Raw genomic sequence first — 25,845 nt, 5'->3', positions numbered from 1 at the left:
ACAGGGACTGTGATATCAAACCCTCTCTGTCATATCTAGCCTGAGGAGAAGGCTTCTCTTGTAAGAAACTTGGAAATGACTGCATCAAACACTGGTATAAACACATTTTTTTCTAGCTGGATGCAGACATTACTTTTGGTTATTAACCAAATCTTCTGTGTGAAAAATGTCGTGAACACAGTGTGTGATCTATTTTGCATTGGCTTCCATGAAATGAAAGAGCTTTTGGAAAGGTTCTCCTTGCCCTGGGGAGGGAAAGGAGAAAGGCAGCAAAACACATGCTGAGACACCCCTGTAATGTTTAACATCCTGGGAGGTTTCTTTCCTTTTGGACATCCAAATCCTGCCCTCTGGTGAGTTGCCCATCAATCCTAAAATTTCAGGTGATGCTGCAGACATCTGAGAGGAAGAGCCTCTTGGCCTTCTGCAAATCAGCCAGCTGGGAAAGGAGGATGAACAGAGCCAATGGTGTCCTCTGCATGCGCCAGTCACATAAAGGAAAATAAACCTTTCTTTTCCTTCTAGGCTGGAAGGGTTTCATGCCTGCTGTGTGCTCCTCTCTCCCTCCTGGGCTGAGACTTAGTGGTGACACTGCAGAGGTGTGATTTAGGTGACAGCAGGAAATAGAACAACCCCAGCAAGCCAAAAACACAAGGGAAGTGGGAGATCAGTGTCATGCATTAAGCTTCATTGAGGAAAGCTAGATAATTTGATTTCTACAGTGTGTGAATTATACAGCTTCCATCATTAAAAAGAGAAAAAAAAACCAACAAAACATATAATCCTCAGAGTGTTAGCTTTTTAATGATTATTCCAGTGGTTGCACAGAGTTCACAAAAGAAATGTTTAAAAATGGGATAATGTTTATTTAATCACAACTCCCTCGGTGGAGCTCTTTATGCAAAGGCAGCTGTTTGCATATGATTATGGAAAATAAAGAAAAACTGAACACTAGAAATTAGTATCAAAGGTCTGGGCTGACACTACATTTTTATGGGATTATACAAAATTCCTCAGTAATGCTAGAAGATGAAGAGAGAAAAAAACTTATGAAAAACAAAGAAATTACAACAAGCTGAATTCTCTCAGGTACTGGAGGGCTTTGGTGAGACGATCAGCTCTTTGGCTGAGGCAATTCCTGGTTTTAGCAGCTTCAGAGTCCTCGTCGAGGAGAAAGTTTAACTTCTCTTTATCTTGCAAAAGTTGCAGCATTGAGGTCTGCACCTTTTCTCCAAAGTCATGAAGGACAGAAGACAGGATGATCAGAGGTATCTGATTGGTGAGGCGTTTACTTGCTTCCTGTGAGATGGAAGAAGAATAAGGCAAAATACTAAATTAGTAAAAAGAACTGAAAAATGAAGGGTCTATAGATAATCTGTAAAAAAAGTGGTTCCAAGGTCTTAAAATGTTGGACTGAGTTACTGTTCAAGAAGGGAGTGATGCTATGAACTAAAAGTGTTTGCAAACAATGTCTTTTGTGCCTGAAATCTAAAAATTGAGAGTAACGGGGATGTCAGCTGTTGCTTTTCTTCCCTCAGCAAACTAGACCCAAGGCAGACTTTCCTCTGCTCAGCTCTGCCAGCTGTCACTGGGACAAGTTATAGGAGGACATTCCTGACAAACAGAACTTGTGCCCAGTTTCTGGAGTCCAACCTGTCTTCATTGAATGCTAACAATATGTTTTGATGCAGGAAATCAGAGTGATTTTTCCTAAAGCTGGTAAATTCCTCTATTAGATTATTATTTAGATGGTGGTATTTAGATGGTATTTCTGATGTGGTTGTCCTTTTAAGCTTAAGACAGCTTTGGAGGAAGCTTTAGCCTTAAGGGGAAATGTCTTCAGCAGTAGTGAGACCAGACTGTGCCTACATTACATTAATTGATATCCTCACAAGATAATCTCCTGTCTGACCTGACCAACTGCCTGGTTCATTTATGGATGCAAACTGAAACAGATTGATCCAGAAGAGCTTGTGGGGCCCTTTCCCCATGGACATCCACAGGGTTTGGGGGCCCACCTGGTGCTTTAGGGCAACATGAGGTTCTAAACCTCTCCCAGCTCTGGGAAGTGGCTGCCTCCAGCCCTCCTGGTGCTGGGTGAGCACTTAGACCTAAGTGCCTGGCTGCAATTGAGAGATTCTGTCCTTCATTTTGTAGCACAACTTGAAAATGGCATTCACAGGTCCTATAGGGTGTAGGCAGCCATGGTCACTTAACTTCCATCTCATTCAAACTGTATTTGGCCTTGCATAAGTCAGTCCCACGGAGCTGTGGTGCCCTGGCATTTGGGGGTTTGTTGAAAATGGCTCTCAAGGCGTTTACAAAAATATTTAACTGCAGATCAAACATATAGCAGAGTGTGTAGCAAGGTGGGATGGACGTGCTTATGCACTTATGGCTTCGTTCCTTGTTCTATGACAACCAAGGGCTTTGTCTTCATCAGCCTGAGCAGCCTGACCATTTAATTGCAGGAATTTGTCACAAAGCCTGCTCTTGGAATTCAAAGTGAGCTGCTACCTACCTTCCTGAATTATTAATATCAAACTTGTTGCTTTCTGAGGGAGTTTTACAACAGAGCAAATCTTCATAATGCATGTTCTCTTTTCTTTCTTTAACATGATTCTTTGTTAAAGCACCCTATTTGTCTTCAGAGACTTCACTTACAGGGTGCTATCTGCAGTACAGCAGATGCACTCTGATCTCTACAGACAGCTGATATATTTTAATGTAATGTTTTATTATTGTTCCTCCTGCTGTAGAAGTTTAGGATCTGACTGCAAGCCACTGACACCACTTTCTGCTGGCTGTAGGAATGTGCAGAGTGGCTTGAGGCTGACCTGAGCCAGACTGGGAGGTAGCTAACAAGTGCTTTAGGAGCCAGCTGTCACTTTGGCACCTTCAGGCTTTTCTAATCACCATATCCTGCATCCTGCTGATACAGCCCAGCTTTGCACTGACACTCTCATCACTGGTCAGAAGCTCCAAGTAGTTTGCAGAGAAGCTGAGCATCTACCTGAATGAGACACTGAGATACCCCCTGGCTATTCCCTGCACAGTGCTAGTGTGGCATTCAAGGCTGTATTGACTCCATCAAGATCTGGCTGAGGGGGATCTGCTGTGGCATTCAGGGGGCAGCAAATCTGCCTGTGAACTCACAGAGAAATAGGCACTGGTGTGAGAAACCATCTCCATGACAACAGAGGACTCCTTTGGAGCAATCTGAGACTGCAGATCTTTCCCGGAGGACATGTTGAGAGCACTTTGTGCCTTAATAGTATTTAAATCTTGAGTGTAAAGGTCATCCTGGCAGTACATGATTCTCTCCATTTTAAACTGTGCCCGGATATGTCTTTCAGCCTCCACTGCTTGTTTGTCTCTAATGTCTTCAATTTTCATCTAGAAAAGAAAGGAACAAGAAGTTCTGAGACATTTGCTCCCTTTGGGAAGATGCCAGTGATTAGCAGCATCCCCAGGGAATGACAAGGTGGGCACAGGGTTCAACTGCCCTTGTGCAGCACTGTCTAATCCCAGAACATGGGAACATGGAGTAATGCTTTGGATTGTGGTCTCTCTCTTGTGAAAGAGCAGGAAAATATGGCAGTTTTGTCCCCTCCTTACACACAAGTGGGATCAGTCCAAATCTGGTGCTTGGAACCCCAAGGAAAATATCTGTAGTCAGCAAACAAACCCTGTCTAACCCCTCTCTGTCTGGTGCTTTTATTGCAGGCATCTGACTCTTTCTGGCCTTTTTGATACTTCCACCTAAAAGTGTGTGGGGGTGGCAAAGTTCCCTCAGTCATGCTCAAATTCCCTTAAAATGCTTTCCTAGCATCCCTAGGAAAACACCCCATACCTTTTCTCATGTCCAGTGTTTGCCTTTGCCAGAACTTCTTCCCTCTTTATTCCTCTCACTGTGTTACACCTAAAAACCCTGCCTGAACACCTCTGTGTTTGGATGAAATAATTTATTTGTTCACTGTCTGGTTGGCCTGGGAGGTCAGCAGGGTTTGACCACGCAAGTGAAATAGCAAAGCACCTATTTCACTCACATTTGCCTCTCAGTTTCCTTTTTCAGCAGTACCCTGTGAGTGGACTCTGTTTCCTGGCTGTTAGCATTGCTTCTTATCTTTTCCTCAAGCTCTTTTCTTAGAAAAGGCCTTCAAGGACATCCACACCACTGAACTCCACCCCAAAACATGTGAATGCCCAAACTGTGAACAGCCATCTTCTAGTTTTTTCATGGCTGGATGATTTTTGGTTTGTCTGCTCCTGCTCCCTTTCATCAAAGACGAGATTCCTGCACTGGCTAAAACCCAGGCTTGCTTTCAGAGAGGAGAAAACAGTTGAGCACTCTGAGAAATCATTGCAGGACTTAAATCTGAAATTAATGATAAACTCTTCAAGGTAGCCACACCTTGAAGTCAAGAATGTGAGCAGAATGAATAATGTGTATATTAGATCTTGTCAAAGTTGTGCAAAATGCACTTTCATTAGTGCCATTACAATCACGCCATCATTTTCAGGCTCTTTCTTACTTTCCTGCAAGAAATTCCACACTTGCATAAGGTACCACAATCATGGATGTATTTACAAATGCCATTCTGTCTTTTGAGAATCTCAGGTTATAGTAGTGCCTCACCTTGGCAGCTCTATCTAGATTGTGAAAATTAGCAAAATTCCTTTTAGCGAGTTCCATAAATTTCTCTTCAACCAGTTCTAAGGGAAGAACAGAGAGACAAAATAAAGTTAGGTAAGTAAGTGAGGGTTTTAAGCTATTGTTAATATGAGACTTGGGAGACTACTCATTTTCTGTATTCATTCAGAAGTAGCTGAGCTGCTGTACTGGTGCACTCTGCCTTTATGATGCATACAAACAAGTAGAAATTTAGATTTCCAGGTACAAGAGTGTGACCACTTAAATCAAGTACTTCTACTGTACTGTTTCCTTGCTGTGTTATTTATTATAGTTATTTTGTAGTTTTTTATAGTTATTTTCTATTTATTATAGTTATTTTCTAATTCCCTTCCAAGAGCCCATGGGAAAAGTATTAACAAACGCTGTTAGCATTTGTAATAGCAATCCCCAAGCTGAATCAGATTTACTTCCACACTCTGAAGGATCCTGAGAGCATCAGTGAGAGCATCAGCTTCTCCTGGAAAATAAACTTGTCAGGCCCAGCAGTGTCCCCCACACAAGAGCCTCCCATGGGCTGGGCCATACTCATCACGTTGTTCAGGATCTCAATTGCTGGCTCCTCCAGTTGTCTGATCTGCTCTTTTATAATGTCCTCAAAAGTCCTGTAGTTGCTGAAGCCTGGGAACTCCCGTCCACGGTACTGGTCTTCATATTTCCACACTTTACCAGGGATGGTTTTTTTAGCTGTAATGGTAAAATAACATTGCTTTGCCAGTAAATCACTCAATGTACACGTTTCAGGATTAAGAAGGAAGTCTATTTCTCCTCTTTGAGTTGTTCTTGAGAGGAAAAACTACTGAGATGATTTTTTGTTACCACAGAACAGAGCTAACACGTTGTTGTTCTCTGAATGAGCCATCTCACACATTGCATCAAGCATCTGACTGACAGAAATTATGATGGGCTACAAAAATTCTAGTTCTTCTTGGTATTTTCACCCTCACAGAAGCAGCTGGCCATTACCAGTCTCTTCCAAGTTTAAAAAAAACCCTGAACAAAACAAATCTCCAAGCTCACTAAACACTTTTTCTGGGGAATCTACTGTTGACTAGTTATTTTATTTAAGATATCACAGTCAGTATTTCTTTGTTGATACTGTACAAATTTGCTAATTTTCTTTTTGTATGAGGTATCACCTTAGCCCAGAGCTAAAGTGGAAAAAACCCCACCCATATTCTAAAATATTAATAGCAATAATAAAATAAAAACATTAAGAGTAAAAATAAAAACGATGTAGATTGTTATTATTTATTATTATTCATTAGTGTTGCTGTTACTTAGAAGAACGGTTCAGAAAATCACCAACAAATTCTGTGCCAGTGTCTTGATTTTATTGCTGTGCTGGATGAAGAGAGACAAGCACTGACCTCTCTGTAATGACAGCATTTAACACAAACTGTGTCTGTGTCCCCAGGACACCAGAACGGATGGATGCTCCTGGCTTCTTGCTCTTAATTTTCTTGGAAAACATTTACTGAAGATGCTGGGTCTGGGTTTAAAAGCAGGGGGATGGGCTCTCAGGTCAGCTGCCAGGATGGGTTCACAGAATTGACAGAATCACAGAATCACTGGGTTGGAAGAGAACTTCAAGATCATCGAGTCCAACCCAGCCCCAACACCTCAACTAAACCCTGGCACCACATCCAGGCTTTTTAAAACACACCCAGGGATGGTGACTGCACCACCTCCCCAGGCAGCCATTCCAGAACTTTATCACCCTTTCTGTAAAAAACTTCTTCCTAATATCCAACCTGTATTTCTCTTGGTGCAGCTTGAGACTGTTCTGTGCTTACCCCTCACAGCAGACTCCAGGAGAATCATGTTCCACGAGCGGAACTCCTTGCGGATCTTGGTGAACAGTCTGACCTCCTCCCCAAACAACTGCTCCTCTCCCCGTGTGCTCTGAGAGATGTCTTGGTTGAAGAGTTTGATCAACTGCAGTGAATCGAGCAACAAGCAGGCAATTTAGTGAAGTTTCATTTCTTCAGACTAATTTGTGGATGTTAAGCAAATCTGCAGTTTTTTGATATTAAAGCAGGGACACAGTTCATAAAAAAACATCCCTTTCTTACATCTTTTGTGCTCTTAGCTCCTGGTTTGTCTGGTTTTTTTATTCTTTCCCCCCAAACTGTAACAGCTAGAGGAGAACAAACTTTATATTCTTCTGGTTTTGTCCCCTGTAGACTTTTAGAGCCATTTACTAAATTCTAATAGGCCAGACTTGTATGAAGTCTGATAAGCTTCCATAAACACCTCTAAAACCTACTGAAGGCTTATCAGGGAGTAACTCCATGAGATGAGGCACTTGGATGGACCTGCAAACCACATTTTGATATCAGGAATGCATTTGATCTTATGAGTGTAAACAATGGGAACCCTTCAAAGTGTTGAGCATGCAGGAGTTTGTTTTCCCTTGCTGAGATGCATGATTTTGACCCAATCAACCAAGTAGTTTAGTTTTCATGTCCCATAATCACAGGAAAAAAAATTTAGAAGAGGCCATGAGCTCCTGTGGTCCATTATTTTTGCAGGTGTGGTTTGTCTGTGTTACCCTCACTGAAATGATGGATATCACAAATTTCCCAGTGGTCCATGCTAATGTTTTGATAATTTCAGGTGGTTTCTTTTTCTCCCACAGTTACCTCCTTGCTGTGCTCTGTGACCAATACTGATACTTACATCTGTGAGGAAAAACAGCTTCTCAGACTCTGTTTGGGGTGTGCCTCTATTGTACCTTTGCAGATCCTGCAATGTTTTGTGGAAGGTGTCACGAATTTGGCTCTCCAGTGCTGGCAAAGTTTTCTGGGGAGGAAACAGTGAAGAAGGACATTGAGATAGGTTGAACCTGTCTGGTTTTGGAAGGAAAACAAAATCCCTCTAAGAGTGATCTACACCTGCAGGGGATGTTTGCTGTTTTTACAAATCCAATAGCTTGCTGTCAGTGTCCCATGCGTGATAGTGGGATAACACGGAAAAGCAAATATGGCCTTTATTGAGGGAATTCAGGAGCCAGGATCTCCCTGAGGGATCAGGCTGGACCTCACTGAGATCTGGGCAGAAGAGCTGCAGTCTAGGGCAGAATTTCACCCACAGTAAGCCAAAAACAGTATCCTCACAGCTTGTGCCAGGAAAGTTGTGACTGCTCAATTCCTGATGGAACCTGGCTGTTTAGTTGCTTATTTTCAGTAAATTTACTTAATTTTTTTTTTCTCCTTTGAGAAAAGACTGAATTTAGATGTTCCCTATATTTTATCATCTTCTCTTAAAGGAATAAGATATATTATGTGCAGATATACCAAATAAAAACCCCCAATAACCTTACCCAAGTATATTAATATAATAGAACATCTTGATGTTTTGAAGACATTTTCAGTGGAATAGAAATCACTATTTCAGTAAGCTGACAGCAGTAACTCGTCACCCAGGTGATCAACGCTCATAAACAAAAAGAAATATCACAGCTGTCATTGAAAAGGTAGGAATTATGAGCCACAAATAGATGAAATAATTTGTTTATTGTTGATCTGCAGCTAAAAGGCAAATCTGAAGACAGAGCATGGGGCTTTTTACCTCTGCCTCTCAGTTCAGTTTGTTCTCTGATCACTGAGTTGAAGGATCATTAAGCACATAAAGACGAAATCCAAGGTTGAAGGGTTGAACTTGTTTTTACGTAGTAATTGATACAAACAGCTCAGCATGGGACTTCTGTTACTTACAATAATGTGTTTCACAAGCTCATCTGTGAGCTTCTCTGCCAGATGGGGGATAGTAGCCTTTCCTTCTTCCAAAAAAGCCCTGTGAAAAAAGAGGAAAAGGTGGCTTTGGTTAGCCAGGCTGTGCAGGGCAAGGAGGCAGCAATGATGCTCTGCTCCATTTTCCCCAATTCAATTACACACTTTGGGTAAAGAAAGGGTCTCTGGGCCGTGCTGGTGCAGATGTGGCAACAGCCCAGGACTCTCTGGGTTTATTTGAGACTCGTTTGACAGCTACTGACTGAGCAAAGGGAAACAGAGAAAAATCTGAAAAAAGCAAATTCTAACAGCAGATGAATGTGCTGTTCCATTATTTCTTCATGTGTGAAGTTCACAACCCTTGTCAGCTGCCATTCTCTGTATTATGATTGATTCGCTGCTGAGTCATCTGGGCAGCCTGTGTCCTCAGCACAGCCTTTCTCATGCTGTTCCTCCATGTTTTACAGTGAACAGAAATACTTCAGTGCCTGATTGAAGTGCTCAGATGCTTTAACTCGAATTCTTTGGGACTATTCGGAACTTCTGAAGTTCACAGCACTCCCCCCATGTGTTTTGCATCCAAAAAAAACCCCAAAAAACATTTTAAAAAATGTATTCAGCATGTAGAAGTCTTCTGGGTTACTGAAACACAACCCTGTATGGGCAATGAGAAATATTGAGTATAAGTAATACCTGTTTGTGACCCCTAAGTAGTTAAATCTCAGCAAATCAACAGGAAGCTTTGATGTGACTTTAACATGTTTTTGATGAGAATTTTTCTGTGAGGAGTACCTGAAATGTTTGTGATTCTCAAAGAAGATTCTCTCCTGTTGGATTGAAGCAGCCAAGGTCAGTTTGTTGTGGATGTCCTGCTGCCCACGGCACTTCACAATGATGTAGCCTTTTTTGAGGGGGACTACCCTGTTTCGCAGTATTTTAACAATAGCCTCTTCAGTTCCCCTGTCTATGAGGTCAGGTTTTGTGAGGATTCCTGTGAAGTTAAAAGAGAAAGTTAACAACCAAGCAGGAACACTCTGTACCATGTTTTATAAAGAAATTTTTTTTGGTATTCTCTCTCCTAGAAAGTTCTCCGCTCCCAGGCTGTAAAACTCACTCTGCAGTTCCTCCCACCATGCTTTTTGCATTGCAAACCTTTCTTTAAAGGTTTTTTTTTTTTTAAAGCAAAGCTTTTTTTACCAATAACTTCAGATCAACTACTATTAACTGAGATTTTCAGCTTCCAGTTATTCATAACAGGAGTGCCAGCAAGACAAACTAAGGGATTCTTGGAGCTACTCAAGAATTGTGACTAGAAATACTTGCAAATATATTCTTTAGGCTGTTTTCTGGAGTTTTTTCTCTCTTATTCTTGCAGCTAATTTCACAGAACACAGAATATCAGACCTTATGGCAGGGATAAAAAAATATTTGACCTCCTTTTCAGCTCATAGATTAAAAAATTATCTCACCTATTGTCCTTTCTCCAGTAGGGTCCACCTCTTGAGCCATTTTCAATGCTTCTGTTGTTGCAATATCCACGTTACATGGCACCACTACCAAATTGACTGTCTCTTTGCAGCCAATAATTCTTTTAAGTAGTATTTTGATCTGCAATTCAATACAGCAGTGAGGAGGTTCAGTGAAATCAGACACTTGCTTGTAAGATGTGACAATTTCTAGCAATATGAGCCACTGCCTGATGACATTAAATGCCATTAAATGTGCTGAGGATAGTCTTACATGCTAGAGGATGGCATGGAAAGGGACCAGCAGAAGAATGCAGCCTTTTTCCTTATGTCAGGATTAATCCAAACGTCTGGCATGAATGAGACCAGACTAATGTTGTTAAGCCTGTCTTGACAGCTACGTGGAGTTTAACCTCTTGTGCATATATAATCTTTCATTATAGAAATATTAAAGGTATTTGATATCTAACACATGTAAGAAAAGCAGGTTCTGATGTGTAGGTATACACTTATGGAAAGAAAGCAAGCTCGATTATGCTGATAAATCTCAAATTTGTATCTCTGAAAGGTGCACAAATGTCTTTGGCTTGTTTTTCAGTGGAATATTTGTAGGAAAATTTTAAAAAGCACCAAAACTGAAGATGAACATGACATTTAGTTTCAATGCCAAACAAAATGAGTTCCTCATAATTTGTGTTGTTTTGTAGAAGCTTCACAGAGCACTATTGTGCTTATTGCACAGTGAATCAATTATTTTTTTTCCCCTGGATTTTGGTAAAAATGCCTCTCTTTTCTACTTTCCACCCATCTCAGTTTCTGACAGGCTGCAGTGCTACAGACTCCATCTCTGGAGCACGCAGACAGCTGGGAACAATGGAAATGTTTGGATTTTATCACATCTGCTGCATTCTTCTCAATACAAGAGAAAGATTGCTATCTAACTGTAGAATCAAATCACTCTCCTCCCAGAAAGTAAAGCCCAGACAATCTAACCTTGTCTCATTTCTATTTGCTATATCTAGTTTAGTTTGGGCTCCTCTTATTCCAAGTTGCCATTTAAAGGTATTTTAGGGGAAACAACACACCCAGCTCCTGCACATCACCCTCACAGCAGGCCTTATCCTACCAGAGTTTTATTTGCATTTCCCAGCATTTCTTCCTAAAGCAGATAGAGGAAGAGCAGAGATGCCCTCCACTTACTCTGTTTACTTCACAGAAAGTCTGCTGGGAGCCCTGAGGGGATGAGAGCTTGGGACAGGTTGGCACATGAGGCTGAGTTTACCTGGTCCCCGATGTCTTTTGGCTGGTCCCCCACGGCCACTCTGGCAATTCCAGGAAGATCAATTAGTGTCAGATCTGGAACATCAGGGGACCGAACTTCCAGGGAAATTAATTTCCCGCTAATGGCACCTCTAGGACCAGCCACAACATCCTGGGCTGTGAAAAGAACAAGGCAATGGATACAAGCTTCAAATGATGCATCAAACCAAAGCTGAACACAATGACTTTGAAATGTACCAACTACCACCTAAGGTTCTTACAGGCTTGGCATTTTCTTTCAGATCCAGCCACACAATTAAATCAATTTATGCAAAAATCTAAGAAATTATCATGCAGAACAAGTTGATGTGAAGTCCTGTTGGAATATGAGCTGTAATATTTTACAGAGCATATATTTATGCACTCTCATGTATGCAGACAAAATACATATAAATAAACCACAATGAAAGGGATCAAGTAAAACACTGGTCAGTTGTAGAAATGCTTCCTCAACAACAAGAGACTTTGTAAGCATTAATTAATCCTTGGATGCCGTGAAAGAAATATAGATGTTGCTCTATATTCTTCACATTTTGATAGGGAAATTGAGAGTAAATTGTCCCAGATGCTACAAGGCAATAATGCTTGAACTGTGAACACAGAGAAGCAAGGAAACCCCAGTCATTTTCATCAGAGATTTTCAGCGCTGATGAAATTTAATTACCTTAATTCATACCAATTGCCTGGCCAGTTTTGAGAATATCCAAATAATGTGTTGAAAAGCTAATTTAAAAAAATATAAATAATAACAATTTGCAGAGCTGTGCTAGTCAAGAAAGTAAGGACAATCCAACTTTCACATTTAGGGCAAGTGCTTATTGCCCTTTGGGTAAGAACACAGATTTCTTACCCAGCCTGAAATGCTGTAACAGTAAAGCTGAGACATGTGAAGGGCAGTGACTGAGCCCGTGGTCACAGTACCTGCCAGAAGCTTTCTGTTCTCCACTCTGCCTTCTTGCAATTTCCTCCAAAATAATAAAATTTCCAGCCAGAGATACCTCAGGCACTCTCTGGGCTTTTGAACTCATGTCAGCAACCATTTAGGTTCCATGTTTACAATTTGACAGACAACCACCCCAAACCAGGAAAACAGGAAACCACCATGCATGTAAGGACACAGCCTGAGCCTTTATCATGGATCAGGATAAAAGGATCATGGATCTAGTGGGTGGCATCCCTGCCTGAGGTGTTGGAACTTGAAGACCTTTACAGTCCCTTCCAATCTAGGCCATTCTGGGATCATCATCATAAATCATCTTCACCACAGAAGAACTGGCACAGCTCCCTTGAGAGAACTGAGTTTTGTTTTTTGTTGACCCAGCTTCTTCTGCTCTGATTCCAGCTCTTGGTGTTTCTCCACAATCACTGTGGATGCTGTTCAGTCTAAGAGGAACATTCAGAGGAGATGGAGCCAGCCAAATCCACTCACCTTGCCTTATTGCTCTGTCCACCTCAGAGGCGTCCTGGAGCTCCAGGGTTACATTTTGGTAGGAGATCTTCCCTTGCCAGGCCTGCCCTTCAGGCAACCTCTTCAGTTTAAGTTCCAAGGGACACCGAGTGACAATACCTGCAGCAGTTCCAAAGGGCAGAGGTTGTGCATGAAACATGGCTGTGAGGTGTGTGGTGTACACAGGGTTGCCTGTGTCACACCAAAATGTTTCACACAAAAATGTTTCGCCCAAAAACGTGGAAATGTTCCAATAGATGCTGCCAGAGGGGACTTGTCCAACTTCCTGCTCAGAGCAGGATAGTCACCAGTGCTAGATGAGGTCAAACATGGCTCTTCCCAGACATGTCTGGCCCTGAAAACCTCCACAGATGGAGTTTTGCTCCTCTCTGGATTATCTGTTTCAGTGCTGCAACTAAATCCTATGAAAAACCTATCCACAACTCCAGCCTGGAAGACTAGATTATATTGTAAACTCACATGGAACTTGCAGAAATTATGTGTGCAAAAATGCACACACAGAGCTGGAAAGTGGATTTTCTTGAGCTGTAAAGTATTTCAACAATCATCTCTGACTTAAATAATGCTTTAAGTAAAGATCTTTGTACACTTTTTACGCATAATAATAATAAAAGATATCTGTAAGAAAATGTAGTTTAAAAAACCCAAGACAATCCCAAAAGCAAATTTAAAAACTGGTTTTCCATGTGAAATTAATACTCTGCTGCACTGCTGCTTTCTGAGAAATGCACAGAGTCAGCTGGGGTAATCACACTACACTTCTTACTTCTGGTCTCTTGAGCATGTGGAACATGTACCTTGGATTTACCTTGTGGTGCCTCACTCACACCTCCATTTCTCAGTCATGGAGTTATCCAATTCTACACCAAACAAAAAAAAAAGAAAAAAAAAAAAACCAAACCCTTCCACCTCATCAAAGAGAAAACGTGAGAAAGTGAATTCTTACCATTGCCTCTGGGGAGAGCAACACCAGACAGGGCTTCGAGGACAGAACTTTTCCCGGAGCTCTGGTCTCCAATCACCGCAATCGCAGGCAAGGACAGGTCCTTTTCTATTCCAAGAGCTCTCAAGCTGTCAACAAGATCAATGCAGGGTCGGATCTTCTCCTCATATTTGTTGTACAAGGTGTGCTCTGCAGCCTGTTAAGAGTTAAACTTACAATGAATTTTCCATAGTCAAAAAGAAAAACAAAAAAAAAAAACCAACGCATTTTCTGTTCGTCGATCTTTAGTAAAAGTTATTTACTGGCATCAAGCTCTACTTCATATCACTGTGCATCCTTGCATCTCCATGTAATAAACAGGTGTCTGTAAATATGAAAGAAACAGTTGAGGTTGGCTCACAGACCATCCTTAGTAAAAATAACAAATTTTGGAAACCATCCTGAAAAGATAAAGAACACATTACTACGTGTGCTTTGTTAATTTTTTTAATAACAGTTTCTTAAATAACAGACATTTTTTTCCACTCATCCACAGATGTACTGAAACATGTGTATGCAAATGAAGACTGATCCCAGAAATCACTGAATTTGGTAAAAAATAGCTTATTAGATCTTTGTTTTGGAATTTGAAGATTTAGTTTGTACACAGGCACCAAAAGAGTTCTGCTGTAACATTCTTAACAGGTGGCTGAAATCTTTTAGATCATCATGGCTCTTTCTTCTTTGCCTCATTTTAGGCTCACATAAGGCATGAATATGAGTGAGTTGTTTTAAATGACTGATTATTGTCATTTCTGGGTTTGACACAGGTCCAGATATTAACACAGCCTCTTCATTTATGTGAAAACAAAACAATTTCCAGTCTTTGGCAAAACTGGTCCATCTGCTGTTAAATATGCTCAGCTAAAGTATATAAAGATCAGCTTGGTCTCTTCTCCCTGTTCCTCTCTCAATGTTCCAGTCTGACTGCTGCAGTTAGAGATGCAATTTTGGGAACACCAATCTGTTTCAGACATATTGGGCCAGGCATATTCAAACCTGATTTTTTGAAACGAAAAATAGAAGTTTCTCTCCATCACTTTTATCCAAGAAAAATACCTCCAGAAGTATGTTTATGGATCAGATGCACTCAAACAAAGCAGATTTTTTGGTTCAAGATGAGGAAGGCAGCACATATTATTGGAGGCAGGCATTTTAAACCCTTTTTAGTAACCCCTGCTCACTCTCTTCACTACAATGTTTAATAGCTAGTAAATTCTCAAAAAACTTCAATAACTGTGTCGCAGACTTAGAACCAACCCGTGTTCAGTGTTAAATATCCAAACAGGTTATTATAAACCTTTCTGTGCATTTTTGTTAAGGGTTGAAGAGCCTCAAGAAAAAAAAAAAACCCTCAGCTTTTATGATTTCTGTTCAACATTTGTTGCAAGGATTGAAACAGACACATGTCACACATTAAATTGGCTTTTAGGCTGCAGCCATCTCTTTTTTTAGACCTGCATTATTAATGTCTGCATATTAATTGCAGGTACCTCTCTTGCTACTTACATGAATAATTGCTAGGCCTCATCCCAAAAGTTATCCTTAGACCTAACAAGTGCAGATTGCCCAAAGAGACAAAGGAATTAATTTTGGGGCACAAAGTGAAACAACAGATTAAGAGTGGGGAGGATCTGTGCCCTCCCCTTGCCTTACCTTGTCCTCTTCTCTGAAAAACTCTTTTTCCAAGTCCTGGTCATAGTTAGGTTTACTCTCAAACAGCTTCTCTGACAGCTCAGGATCTTCTTCTGGTTCCTCTGGTGGGAGAGGAATTTTAGCAGCTTCTGGAAATGGTTTTACAAAAGAAAATACAAACCCCTCTTTCTTTAGGGTATTGTTGGTTCTTTCAGAAAGTTGTTTGAATGCTGCTTTCTTTTTATCCATGGTCTGCTGATTTACTGGGCTTGAACGTATGCTGTCCATAGTGCCTCACTAAATATTGGTCCAACCACTCTGAGGTGCAGCTTCTGAAACCAAACAGGAGGAAGTGAGTGACTCCACCTAAGAGAGAAAATCAAACACCTCTATTTCCTGATCCAAGCCATTGGTAGGTACCAAGTGCCACAGCTCTTTTCAAATCACTAAGATTGCTCTCCAGAGGATAGACTTGAAACACTTCTCCCTACCTCGTTTATGCTTTTATTTTTTTATATTTAAAAAAAAATGCCACAGGAAAAAACAGTTGTTTTTTTTTTTTGGAAAAAAAAAAAGTTACATCAATTTTTGCAAAAAGCCAATTCTCCTAGAGGAAAAATTTTGCTGAAGGGTGTTTGGAGAAGCTCAGTCAGTGTCAGGACAGGATTGGAGGGAACATGAATCCTTAACTTCCTGGGGTCAGAAGTGCAGGGCTGTGTAGACATAGTCTGCTCAGTGCCCATCTCACATCTTCTGTGGAAGAAATACTTGTCAGGGGCAAGTCTGACACCTGTTTTCTAAGCTCTGCATCTTGGTCCCCTCCTCTATAGTTTAAAACCCTCTGCCAAAAGCAGACTTTTCTTCACATGATGTTAGAGAAGGGAGGACTAGGAAGCTTTTTATTTCCTTGTTCAGCATTTCCTTACAGAAAAGTTTTGTTTTCTATGAGTGACTGAGGAAATTAGTGGCATTTGATGTGACATTATCCAGGGAAGGCAATTTCCAGAAACAGTGATTTAAGGAAAAAAACCCCAAGAATCCTTTTTCAAAGTTAGAGTTTTTTAGCCTCCCTCTGCCAAAACCAAGATCTGTTTAACTCAAACACTTCAGAAAACATATTAGGAGAACCACATCTTTGCTTGAAATAACTTCCTGTTCTGCTTTTTTTTTTTTTTTTTTTTTTTGGTTGAATTAAGTTTACAGGCTTTCTAATTTAAACAGATGCCAAAATAGGATGATCAGATACAATGTAGGTTATACTTTAAATGTGTAAAACAAGTTTAGGGAAAAAAAACACACATTGTAGCAGAGCAGTTGACAGAAGGTTGTGTGCCAGGCACAAGAAACTGGACACAATGATTGTGTGGGCATTTATAATTAGGTTTATTGCTAGTACAGTATGTAAATATTGCCAGTTCAATATCAAAACAACAACTTTATCATCTATTACAATGGATTATAATCAGGTCATGGTCCTTCTGCTGAGTCACAAGTGAGATCCCCTTGCTTCCAAAACTTCTCAGAGCAGTTTAGGTGCAAGCTGCTCCACTTTAGCTCCAGATTTATCCAGCAGTCCGTGTCTAAAGGGTTACAATAGGAGCAGGTTCAGGTGGAAATGTACAGATTTCCAGTCTTTGGCCTTGCAGAATTCACCATTGCAAAACAACAAAGCACCTCTGGAGCTACTTTAGGATTTTATGTTTGTATTTAAAATACCTTGGGTATTTTAACACCTGTCCAAAAGCACTGGAACTGGAGGTACCTTGTGGGCATCTCTGGTGGGTGTGGGGAGAGAAGGGGATGGGGAGGGGGGAAAATCAAGCCAGAAACTTCCTGCAGCTTCGTGACACCAGTTTGTCCTGTTGGTCCAGCCTCCAGCAGCATTTTATATTCCTTTTGTGGCCAATCTACACCAAAGTAAATCGCAAACATCTCAGTCCCTGATCTCTGGAATGAATTAATTATGCAAACGTCCAGACATCCTGCAATACCCACCTGGTGTGTTTACTCAGGACAAACCCCATGGCCATCACAGAGGTGGAAGGGACGTGGGCAAGGCTGAGGATGCATGGGGAAAACCGAGTCTCTTTAGTCACCCTTTACAAACATCGAGATGGGGTGCAGACCACAGCGTGCAGACCCAGCACAAAGATACCTGCAGTCAGCACCAGGATAAACACCCGTGTGCATTTCTGAGGCTACACCGCTGCTCTCCCCTGAAAGGGTGGGTGGGCTCTGTAACCACACGGGCATAGTGATTTCTTTGTGTACTGAGCCGCGACAACATCGGATGGAAGAAAGGAAGAGAGGAAAACAAAAAAGCTGCAATTGTAAAGAGCCCTTCTCCAATGGGCCAGAAGCCACATGTGAAACATGACACCTACATGACGCGATGATACTGAAAGTCTGCCAAAAATTTCCTCTCACCAGAGCTGGCCCTGCTTCCTTTGTCGGGATAATACCGATTTCCTTGAGCTTTACCTTTAGAATTCGCCTGTCTGTGTGAGGGAAACCTCTCCCAGAACAACATGAAGCACTCTGCTGCACACCCATATCTGCACAAATACCAACCTGCCGATGGTTCTGAAGAGAAGTTCCTTTGTTTTTTCTGTTTTTTTCTTTGGCTATGCATCTGTAGAAGATGAAAATCCCCTTCTAAAAAAATCCCCTCTCAAACCCAAGGTGCAGAGCTGCAGTGCTGAATCCGCACAGCTCCTGCATTTATTCACTCTCTGTCCAGCCAGAGGAACACATGGATTTCTGGCTGACACATCCTGTGACCTCAGGATATTTGGGTAAACCTCACAGTTTCTGTGTTGTATGTTTGTTAACTCCAACTGTCTTCTCAGAAAGGAAATGAAGCAATGCAAAGCTTATGATCCTACTCATAAATAGTGCTGGATAGATCATCCTGCTGAATAATGGCTTAAAAAAATTAAATGCCATCTCTCAGTTTCCTCCCTTTTAAAGAGGAAATAATACTAACATATTTTATTTTTTTATTTTTTTCCACCCCAGAAAGCAAAAAATCCTGCTCCTGGCAGCCCTGTTTAATCACACTAACTCTAGACACTTTATGCAGCCTTGTCACCTTAAAAGGAATGAAGATAAAAGCAAAAATTTGCATTATTCTTTTTAGAAGAAGGAAGAGAGAAACTTACCCTTGTAAGTGTCCTGTAGAAAGGAGAAGCAGTGACTTTCTGAAACTTCTTCAGACGCTTTTTTATTTACAGGCTCCACCTTCTCATTATGACAAGAAGGACCAGAAATGAAACTAATTCTCACAGGAGAAATATTTGGCTTTTGTGGAAATGACCAGGCTGTTTCAAAAGACAGAGCTGCCATGAGTGGGCACCACTTACTTACTTTGCACCTGGCTCAATTAAGGACATGGGTATCCTAACACATGAATTGTGTCCACAGAGAAGGGGGGACCTCACAGCCAGAAGTTCAGAGAGCCAGAGAATCCTAGAATGGTTTGGGTTGGAAGAACATAAAGATGATCTTGTTCCACCCCTCTGCCATGGGCAGGGACACTTTCCACTGTTCCAGGCTGTTCCAAGCCCTGTTCAACCTGGCCTTGGACACTTCCAGGGATCCAGGGGCAGCCACAGTTGCTCCGGGCAACCTCTGCCAGTGCCTCCCCACCCTCACAGGGGAGAATTTCTTCCTAATATCCAATCTAAACCTACTTTCTTTCAATTTAAAGCCATTCCCCCTTGTCCTATTACTACCTGCCCTTGTAAAAATCTGTCCTCTTCTCACTGAAGACTCTCAGAAGAGTAGCCACACCTCTGTACAGCAGTTCAGCATTCAGCAGATGATATCCAGGTGAAGCTAAGCTTAATTACTGCTGAACTTTTAGTGAATTGTGAATTATTAATTAATCACTGTGTAGCCTTAGGATATTTAGCACTAATGCAGCAAATGCATTTATCAAAGGCAATTCTGAATCTGTTACAGCTGTCACCTCAAAACACAATTCTTGACTTGACAAAACTGTCTCCATGAAAGGCCTTAGAGGGGCTCTGTCAGGCAAATGTGAAATCCCTACTATTGAGGAGACAGCTTTGTGATAGCCCTGGAAGTAACAATGCAACATGTTGGTTTTTTACTTTCATTTCCTTGTATGTTTAGTGAACAGCAGAAATGAAACTCCTCACAACTCAGCTGAGCTCCTCCTTCCTTGGCTGTACTGTATAATATGATGTCAGGGATTAATGGCAGAGTTACTTGGAAATATCTGAGCAACAACTTGCCTTTCCTCCCTCACAAAAAGGCATCTCAGTGAGTCAGTTCACTCACACCTGGGGCAGAACCTGCTGGTTCAAGCTGCTGTCCCCACTCCCACCAGTGTTGCCTGCTGGGGATGCTGGTCCTGTGCCATCCAGGGGACCCTTTCAGCCTCCTCATCCCTCCATGCAAAAAGCAAGTGGGTGAGGGCCACCTCCACAGGACAAGGAGTATTTCTTCCACCTCCCAGTGGGACTTCACATCCCAGCCAGGGTGGTAAACCATGCCACCATTCCCCTGGGGATGTGCTTTGGCTGCCAGAGGACAGTCACAAGTTGTTTCTCATGACCTTCTGGTGTTTTCTCAACATTACTGGGTCAGGATGCTTCCTATTCTTCTGTCTTTGCTCTCCTGCCCTCATTTTTTTGTGTTTTAGTTCTTTTTTTTTCCTCTGTTGTTAATAGGCTCTAAGCTGTTAAGCAACATCAGTATACTTTGTTCAGTCAGGGGCTTTGCAAGCTGGATGCAGGAACCCCCCTTGCTTCTCACTCCTCTCTGGTTTTGCCCATTGCCTCGAGTGATCAGCTGTTCTCAATTCCTGGCTGTTCTGGTGGGTTTCCAACTGCCTTACTCAGGTCCATGGGTGTGACTGCACAGCAGTCACACTTCTCTGGAACCAGCCCTTTCTCCTCACTCCTCACCTGGCAGTGACTCAGGGGACTTGTTCCCCAGCTCTGGCTGCGGGTGGCAGGATGCTGGGCATGGGCTGCAGCAGGACACCGCAGCTCTAAGCTCTCCTGGCCTCCTTCACCATTCCTATCCTTGCACTTAACCGTGCAGGAGATCAATCTGAAGGATATTCTAAGTCATGCTCTTGTCCCAAAATGGCTTTTTCTACTCTGTGTGAAAAAGGCTGATCCTCACACAGAGCTGAGGTATTTGGTTTATTTACAGTCTTGCACAGAAAGAGGTGCTGGGTGGCAAATCCACAAAGCCAGCCCAGTGACTATCAAAACTTGTTACTATTTATACACAAACAAAGGCATTAATGTTCACTGGCTACAAGTCACAGAGTTCTTTTATTAATTAGTATTCTATTTTCTATTCATTAAATTATTCTCTCACTTCTTTTGCTAATTAGTCCTCATGCTCAGTCTTTCTCTTCTTTTGAGTCAGTGAGTTTTTTGGGTTGGTGGGCAGTGAGTCAGTGGTTGTGATCTCCCCTTGCCAAAATGACCCATTCCTGATTTGATGAACTGGCCTTGCTTTGTTCCTTGCTATCTGGCATTGTCTTAGTTTATTCACCAAGTGTCCTTGGTTTGTTGGTTCAGCAGTAATTTATGCCTGGCTGCAGTTGATACATTATCTCAAGTTTCTTCTATTCTTTTTTTTTTTTTTCCCCACAGCTCCTGCAATTACTGAGACACATTAAACATAATTTATCTTTTAGGGAGCTGTTCATCATTTCCTCCAGTTGTGGTTTTAAAGCCACAACAGCACTCAAAAGCCTCACTTTTTATGAATATCACACATTTTCCCGAAATTAATCACAGGGATGACTGGCAAGTCAATTGCTTCATGATTTTTCAAATGCAAATATTCAGTGCTGCAATTAAGACAAAGCATAATAGGGTTAGCATTAAGAGAACAACAACAGGGTGAAGTAACTTAGTGAAAATCCCTGTAAGCTGTTGTGACCATCTGAAATGAGTGTCCCACCATCAATTCTGCAGGAATTGATTCAGCAGCACCTTTCCTCCTGTTGGATTTCCCCACCTGAATGCTTAGATGGTCTAGATCTCCTCATCCTCCAGAATGCAAAAGAAAGCATCTTTTAAATCCAAAGCAGACAAATCATTATTTGTCCATGATAATTTGTTTTATTTCTTCTAAATCCTGTACCAGCCTATACTGCTGAGAACGAGGCTTCTTTGCTGGTGTCTGATTCAGAGTGACCCTCTCCAAGCAGCATTCAGGATGTCATTCTCAGGTTCCTCTGAGCTCTGGTTCATTATTAAATGGATCCAAGCCTTCCATGCCTTTTCTTGTGAGATGCATAGAGGTTTCTGAAAAAGCTTTTCAAGCATATAACTTACAGAGTACACTTCCTGTGTCTTGGTTTGGAAAGACAGGTGTCTGCTAAGGAAGGCAGGAGCCTCCCTGGAAAACGTAAACCCTCTCCCCGTGAATTATTATAATTTTGAAATTAAGGGGCTCTCAGGCAAAGATATGGGAGTAGGAATAACAGCTTATTAGGGAAGAAATAAAAATAAAATAAAAATGCAGTAATACTTTTGTACCAACCCTGCCAGAGTCAGAGCAGGCCCTGGCAGCCTGTGGGTCAGGGTGGTGGCAGCAGTGCCATTCCATGGGGGCTCAGCCCTCCTGCAGTGCCAGCTGTGCTTCTGCTGGAGCAGGGATCCTGGACAAGGCTGGAGTTTTCCTCTGAAGCTCCAGGGCTGCTGGAGATGGGCCTGGGCTTCCTCTGGGAATGCAGTGGGGCAGAAAGCTGCTCCTCTGGGAATGCAGTGGGGAAGAAAGCTGCTCCTCTGGGAATGCAGTGGGGAAGAAAGCTGCTCCTCTGGGAATGCAGTGGGGCAGAAAGCTGCTCCTCTGGGAATGCAGTGGGCAAAGGCTGCTGTGGTGTTCCCCAGGTCAGATTGTATCCAGGTAGGAATGCTTGGCTCCTCCCCTGGGTGGAGCATCTCCCCATGGGATGATGGAATTTTCTCAGCCATGCAGGGACACTCAGTGGCCATGAACAGAAGAGATCTCCTGGAGGGAGGATTGGCTGTGGGAGAGATAAAAGAAAAAAACTGCCCAATGAACCGCAGAGAACTGCCCCAGCTCTGACAGATGGTGATAGAACACATACCCCTAGCCACATCTTGCATTTCCAACCCAAGACATGCTGTCATACAGAAACTCGTGAGTTAATTTAGTGTCTCCAGCTGCACATTCTGTGGGTTGTAAGAATGGCTGTGAAGCTCATTTTCCCATTACTCCAAGATCAGAATTGTAACTTTACTTAGCAAACCCTTGCAGTGAGTTTTACTGAATGTCTGGCTCCTCTATCCACTAGAAATACCTGGTTTCAGTTGATGTATTATCTTAAATTTCTGTCTTCTAGTCTTTGTTTTCTATAGCTGCTGCAATTACTGAGGCATGTTAAACCATAACTGATCTATGTGGGAGCCGTACATCAATACTCGAGATTAGCTTATGAATTTTCAGCTGTGCCTTTGTTATGTGATCAGTTTTGTTTTGTTTAATCACAGGACTATGTAGCAAAAAAGGGAGGACTCTGAGCAGCTTCACTTGCTGTGAACAATGAAATCAGGGTTCTCCTTTTTCCACATGTCAAGAGTTTGGTTCTCCTATTTTCTCCTGAAACTGCAAAATAAAAACTTGACCCCCTTAGTGGGAAACTTTTTAGTGTAAGGCATTGAAAACAGTTTTAATGTATATGTAATGATTTATAGCAGCTTCTTTCACTGGCATACAGTTCTACAGATTAACACAACACAACAGAGATGTTTAAAATAGACTAAGCAGTATTTAATTCAAATCTGACAGTGCAGAGTATGTTTTGAAATAATTTTAATGAACAGAAAAATGGGGCATGATGCAAAAGATGAATGACAAAGCATTTGTCAAAGCCATTTCACACTATAATTTAAAAAGAAATCAAAATATAGTGTAAATGCACTAGTTGGCAGGACCATTCTGTGACACAAACCACTAGGAAAAATCCTTAATCATAAAATTATTCAGATATTATACTGGATGTTGTCTAGTCAAACCTTATAAATCAAAGTGATTCAGACCGTGTTGCCTTGGGCTTTATCCCAGTGAGTCTTGAAAACCCTCAGGTATGGAGATTCCACAGAATGAAATTCATTCAAATGATTGACTAATCACTTTTTTTTTTTTTTTTTCCTTTTCATATCTGGTTGGATGTATCCCCCATGTTTCAGTTCCCACCCAATATCTCTTATTCCCCCACTGTGCATCTCTGTACAGAGCCCAGTGCCACCCCCTCGGCCAGAGGTGCTGGGGGGCTGCTACAGCCCCACCCCCAGAACCCCCCTCCCCAGTGTCCTGGCTGAGGCTGGGACAGAGGTGATTTTCTTCCTGGTAGCTGGTGCAGAGCTGTGTTTTGGAGAATAGTGTTGATACTACACAGATGTTTCATTGTTGCTAACTACTGTTCACCCTCAGTCAAAGACATTTCAGTTTCTCGTGCTCTGCCAGAGAGGAGAAGCACAAAAATCCAGGAGGGAGCAGAGCTGGAAGGGCCAAAGGGATATTTCACACCACGGAATGCCATGCTCAGGGTTTAAATGGGTACAGTTAGCCAGAGGGGTCCTATTGCTGATCAGGGACAGGTTGGCATCAATCAATACCTGGTGAGCAGCTGTACTGTGCATCACTTGGGCTTAATTTTTAAAAAGTTCAGTTAGAAATTATTATGATAATATTTTACTTGTTCCATTTATTCAACTCTTTTGATCCCAACCCATACGTTTTTTGTGATTCTCCTCCCCATCCCACTGTGGGGGTGATAGATGAGCGAGTTACTGCTTGGAGGAGATTTTCAGTTCCAGTGCAAAGCTGCTTCAGCACAAGCTAGTGGAGACAAAAAGCAGCCCGTGAGGTGGGAAGGAGTGGGTGGTGATTTGAAAGGCTTTAAAATAAATAGAGAAATGGAAAGGTCAGAGAGAAAATATAACTGGGGGAATGTGCATTCTTGGGGGGGGGCAGGGGGGAATGTATCTGTGCACAAAAGTGTCTGAAAAATACATCATCAGTGGGTAGAATGCTCTCCATGGTTCAGAGCAGAGAGAGACACAAACCAGAACCATTCTCTTTAGTTCCTGAGCCTTGTTCTTCTCTAGTAGGGATGAGCTATAGGGAATTGTGTGATTTGCTGTGTATGAACATGTCCACCTCTTCCTGCAAATGTCTCAGGTGTATTTGTCTGCTGTTTGACTTGGTTGAAGTTTGGGTCACAGTGTTTGACATGCAGGTTTCATCCTTACAATGAGAGGGGCAATCCTGAAGATCATGAAGAGTGGGATAAAACCTTGTTCGTGTGAGTAGCCATCACTGTGTGGCTTCCTGTCAGTCACAGAGAGGGAGATGAGTGCAGTTTGTCTGCGTGTGGTTTGGTGAGGCCTGACTGTCTTATGTAAATTGGATATTGTAATTAAGGGGATCTTTTTCCAGTACAAAAATACTTGAAATTTGAGAGATCCAAATTACTTGAAGCAGTGGGAGCTGCTGACATCACTAATACCAGGGTAATCCCACATGCATTGGACTATCCAGATAATGGGTTTTCTGTAGTCTCAGAAAGCCTTACCTAGTGGGTTGTGTCCTCTTCAGCTGTGTGCAGAGACCTGCAGTTCCTGTTGTCTACTCACTGCCTGGGGACTTTCCCTTCTTCCAGCTTTCCTGCACATTTGTTATGCATCAAGCTTTCTGGGCAGAGGGGTGGTTCAGACTGCGCAGGGCAGACAGGGGAAGTTCAGGTTGAACACCACAAAGAATTTCTTCACTGAAGGGGCTGTTAAGCATTGGAAGGGGCTGCCCAGGGAGGTGATGGTGGTGTTCAAGAAATAATTGCACGTGGCACTGAGTGCCATGGTTCAGTTGATACTGTGGTTTGTGGTCAAAGGCTGGACTCAGTCTTGGAGGTCTTTTCCAACCTCATTGATTCTGTGATTCTGTGATTTATTAGACTTCAAGCTTTCTGGGCAGAGGGGGTGGTTCAGACTGTGCAGGGCAGACAGTATATCTTCTGTTTTTACTACAGTGACCCTTCCTTCCTTCCATCTGTCTACCCTCCTTTCTGCCCCCACCCTTCCCTCTTCTCTCACATGATCCTTGCACAGTTCCCCCCACTTGGAAGTGTCCACCCCACCCTGGAGCCAGGCACATGGAGCTCATCATCCTGGAGACTCTGACCCCTGATCACCAGAGGGAATCTGCTGGAAGCAAAGGGACCAGACCCTGTTGTCACCCCCAAGGCTGGTGTGCGAGAACTTCAGTGGCTTCTCTGGTGGACAGAAGTGTTTCCTGCATTTGAGTTTTGAGCAGTGGTTTATTCCATAGGAACAGGATTGTTTGGCAAATCTTCTTGGGCTCCTTTACTGCAAGTTTTGTGGTAATCAGAAGTGATTGTAGTAGTGGGTAAAGCAAAGTGAAATTCAGATGTTCTCCTTGAGAGGCACGGAAGAGACTGTGGTTTCAGCTGATGCTCTTTCAGAGTTTTTAGTAAATATACAAATCTAATGAGGTGGAAACTTGGC

General features: G+C 42.2%; 1 protein-coding gene across 1 annotated transcript; it reads right to left on the bottom strand.

Annotated features, from left to right (window-relative positions):
- Window positions 1-779: 779 nt before the first annotated feature.
- Window positions 780-18,698, bottom strand: LOC128783923 (interferon-induced GTP-binding protein Mx-like). The gene is made up of 14 exons (XM_053935100.1): window positions 18,460-18,698; window positions 15,320-15,630; window positions 13,628-13,820; window positions 12,643-12,780; window positions 11,176-11,330; window positions 9,897-10,035; window positions 9,220-9,418; window positions 8,413-8,491; window positions 7,376-7,498; window positions 6,490-6,631; window positions 5,222-5,380; window positions 4,640-4,716; window positions 3,157-3,396; window positions 780-1,299 (listed from the first exon to the last, which is right to left on the bottom strand). The coding sequence occupies exons 2-14, from the start codon at window positions 15,584-15,586 to the stop codon at window positions 1,066-1,068; spliced, it is 2,145 nt and encodes a 714-aa protein (XP_053791075.1). The 5' UTR covers window positions 15,587-15,630; window positions 18,460-18,698; the 3' UTR covers window positions 780-1,065.
- Between the last annotated feature and the right edge of the window lie 7,147 nt (window positions 18,699-25,845).

Source organism: Vidua chalybeata, chromosome 2 (assembly GCF_026979565.1).
Source record: "Vidua chalybeata isolate OUT-0048 chromosome 2, bVidCha1 merged haplotype, whole genome shotgun sequence".
NCBI classification, from domain to species: domain Eukaryota; kingdom Metazoa; phylum Chordata; class Aves; order Passeriformes; family Viduidae; genus Vidua; species Vidua chalybeata.
This window is presented reverse-complemented; position numbering and strand designations above follow the sequence as displayed.

Coding starts and splice junctions, on each gene's coding strand:
- LOC128783923 (XM_053935100.1), bottom strand. CDS start 15,586: ATGGACAGCATACGTTCAAGCCCAGTAAATCAGCAGACCATGGATAAA. Junction 12,781..13,627: donor TGCTCTCCCCAGAGGCAATG/GTAAGAATTCAC, acceptor GAACTGCTGCAG/GTATTGTCACTCGGTGTCCC. Junction 5,381..6,489: donor CCTGGAGTCTGCTGTGAGGG/GTAAGCACAGAA, acceptor TTACCATTACAG/CTAAAAAAACCATCCCTGGT.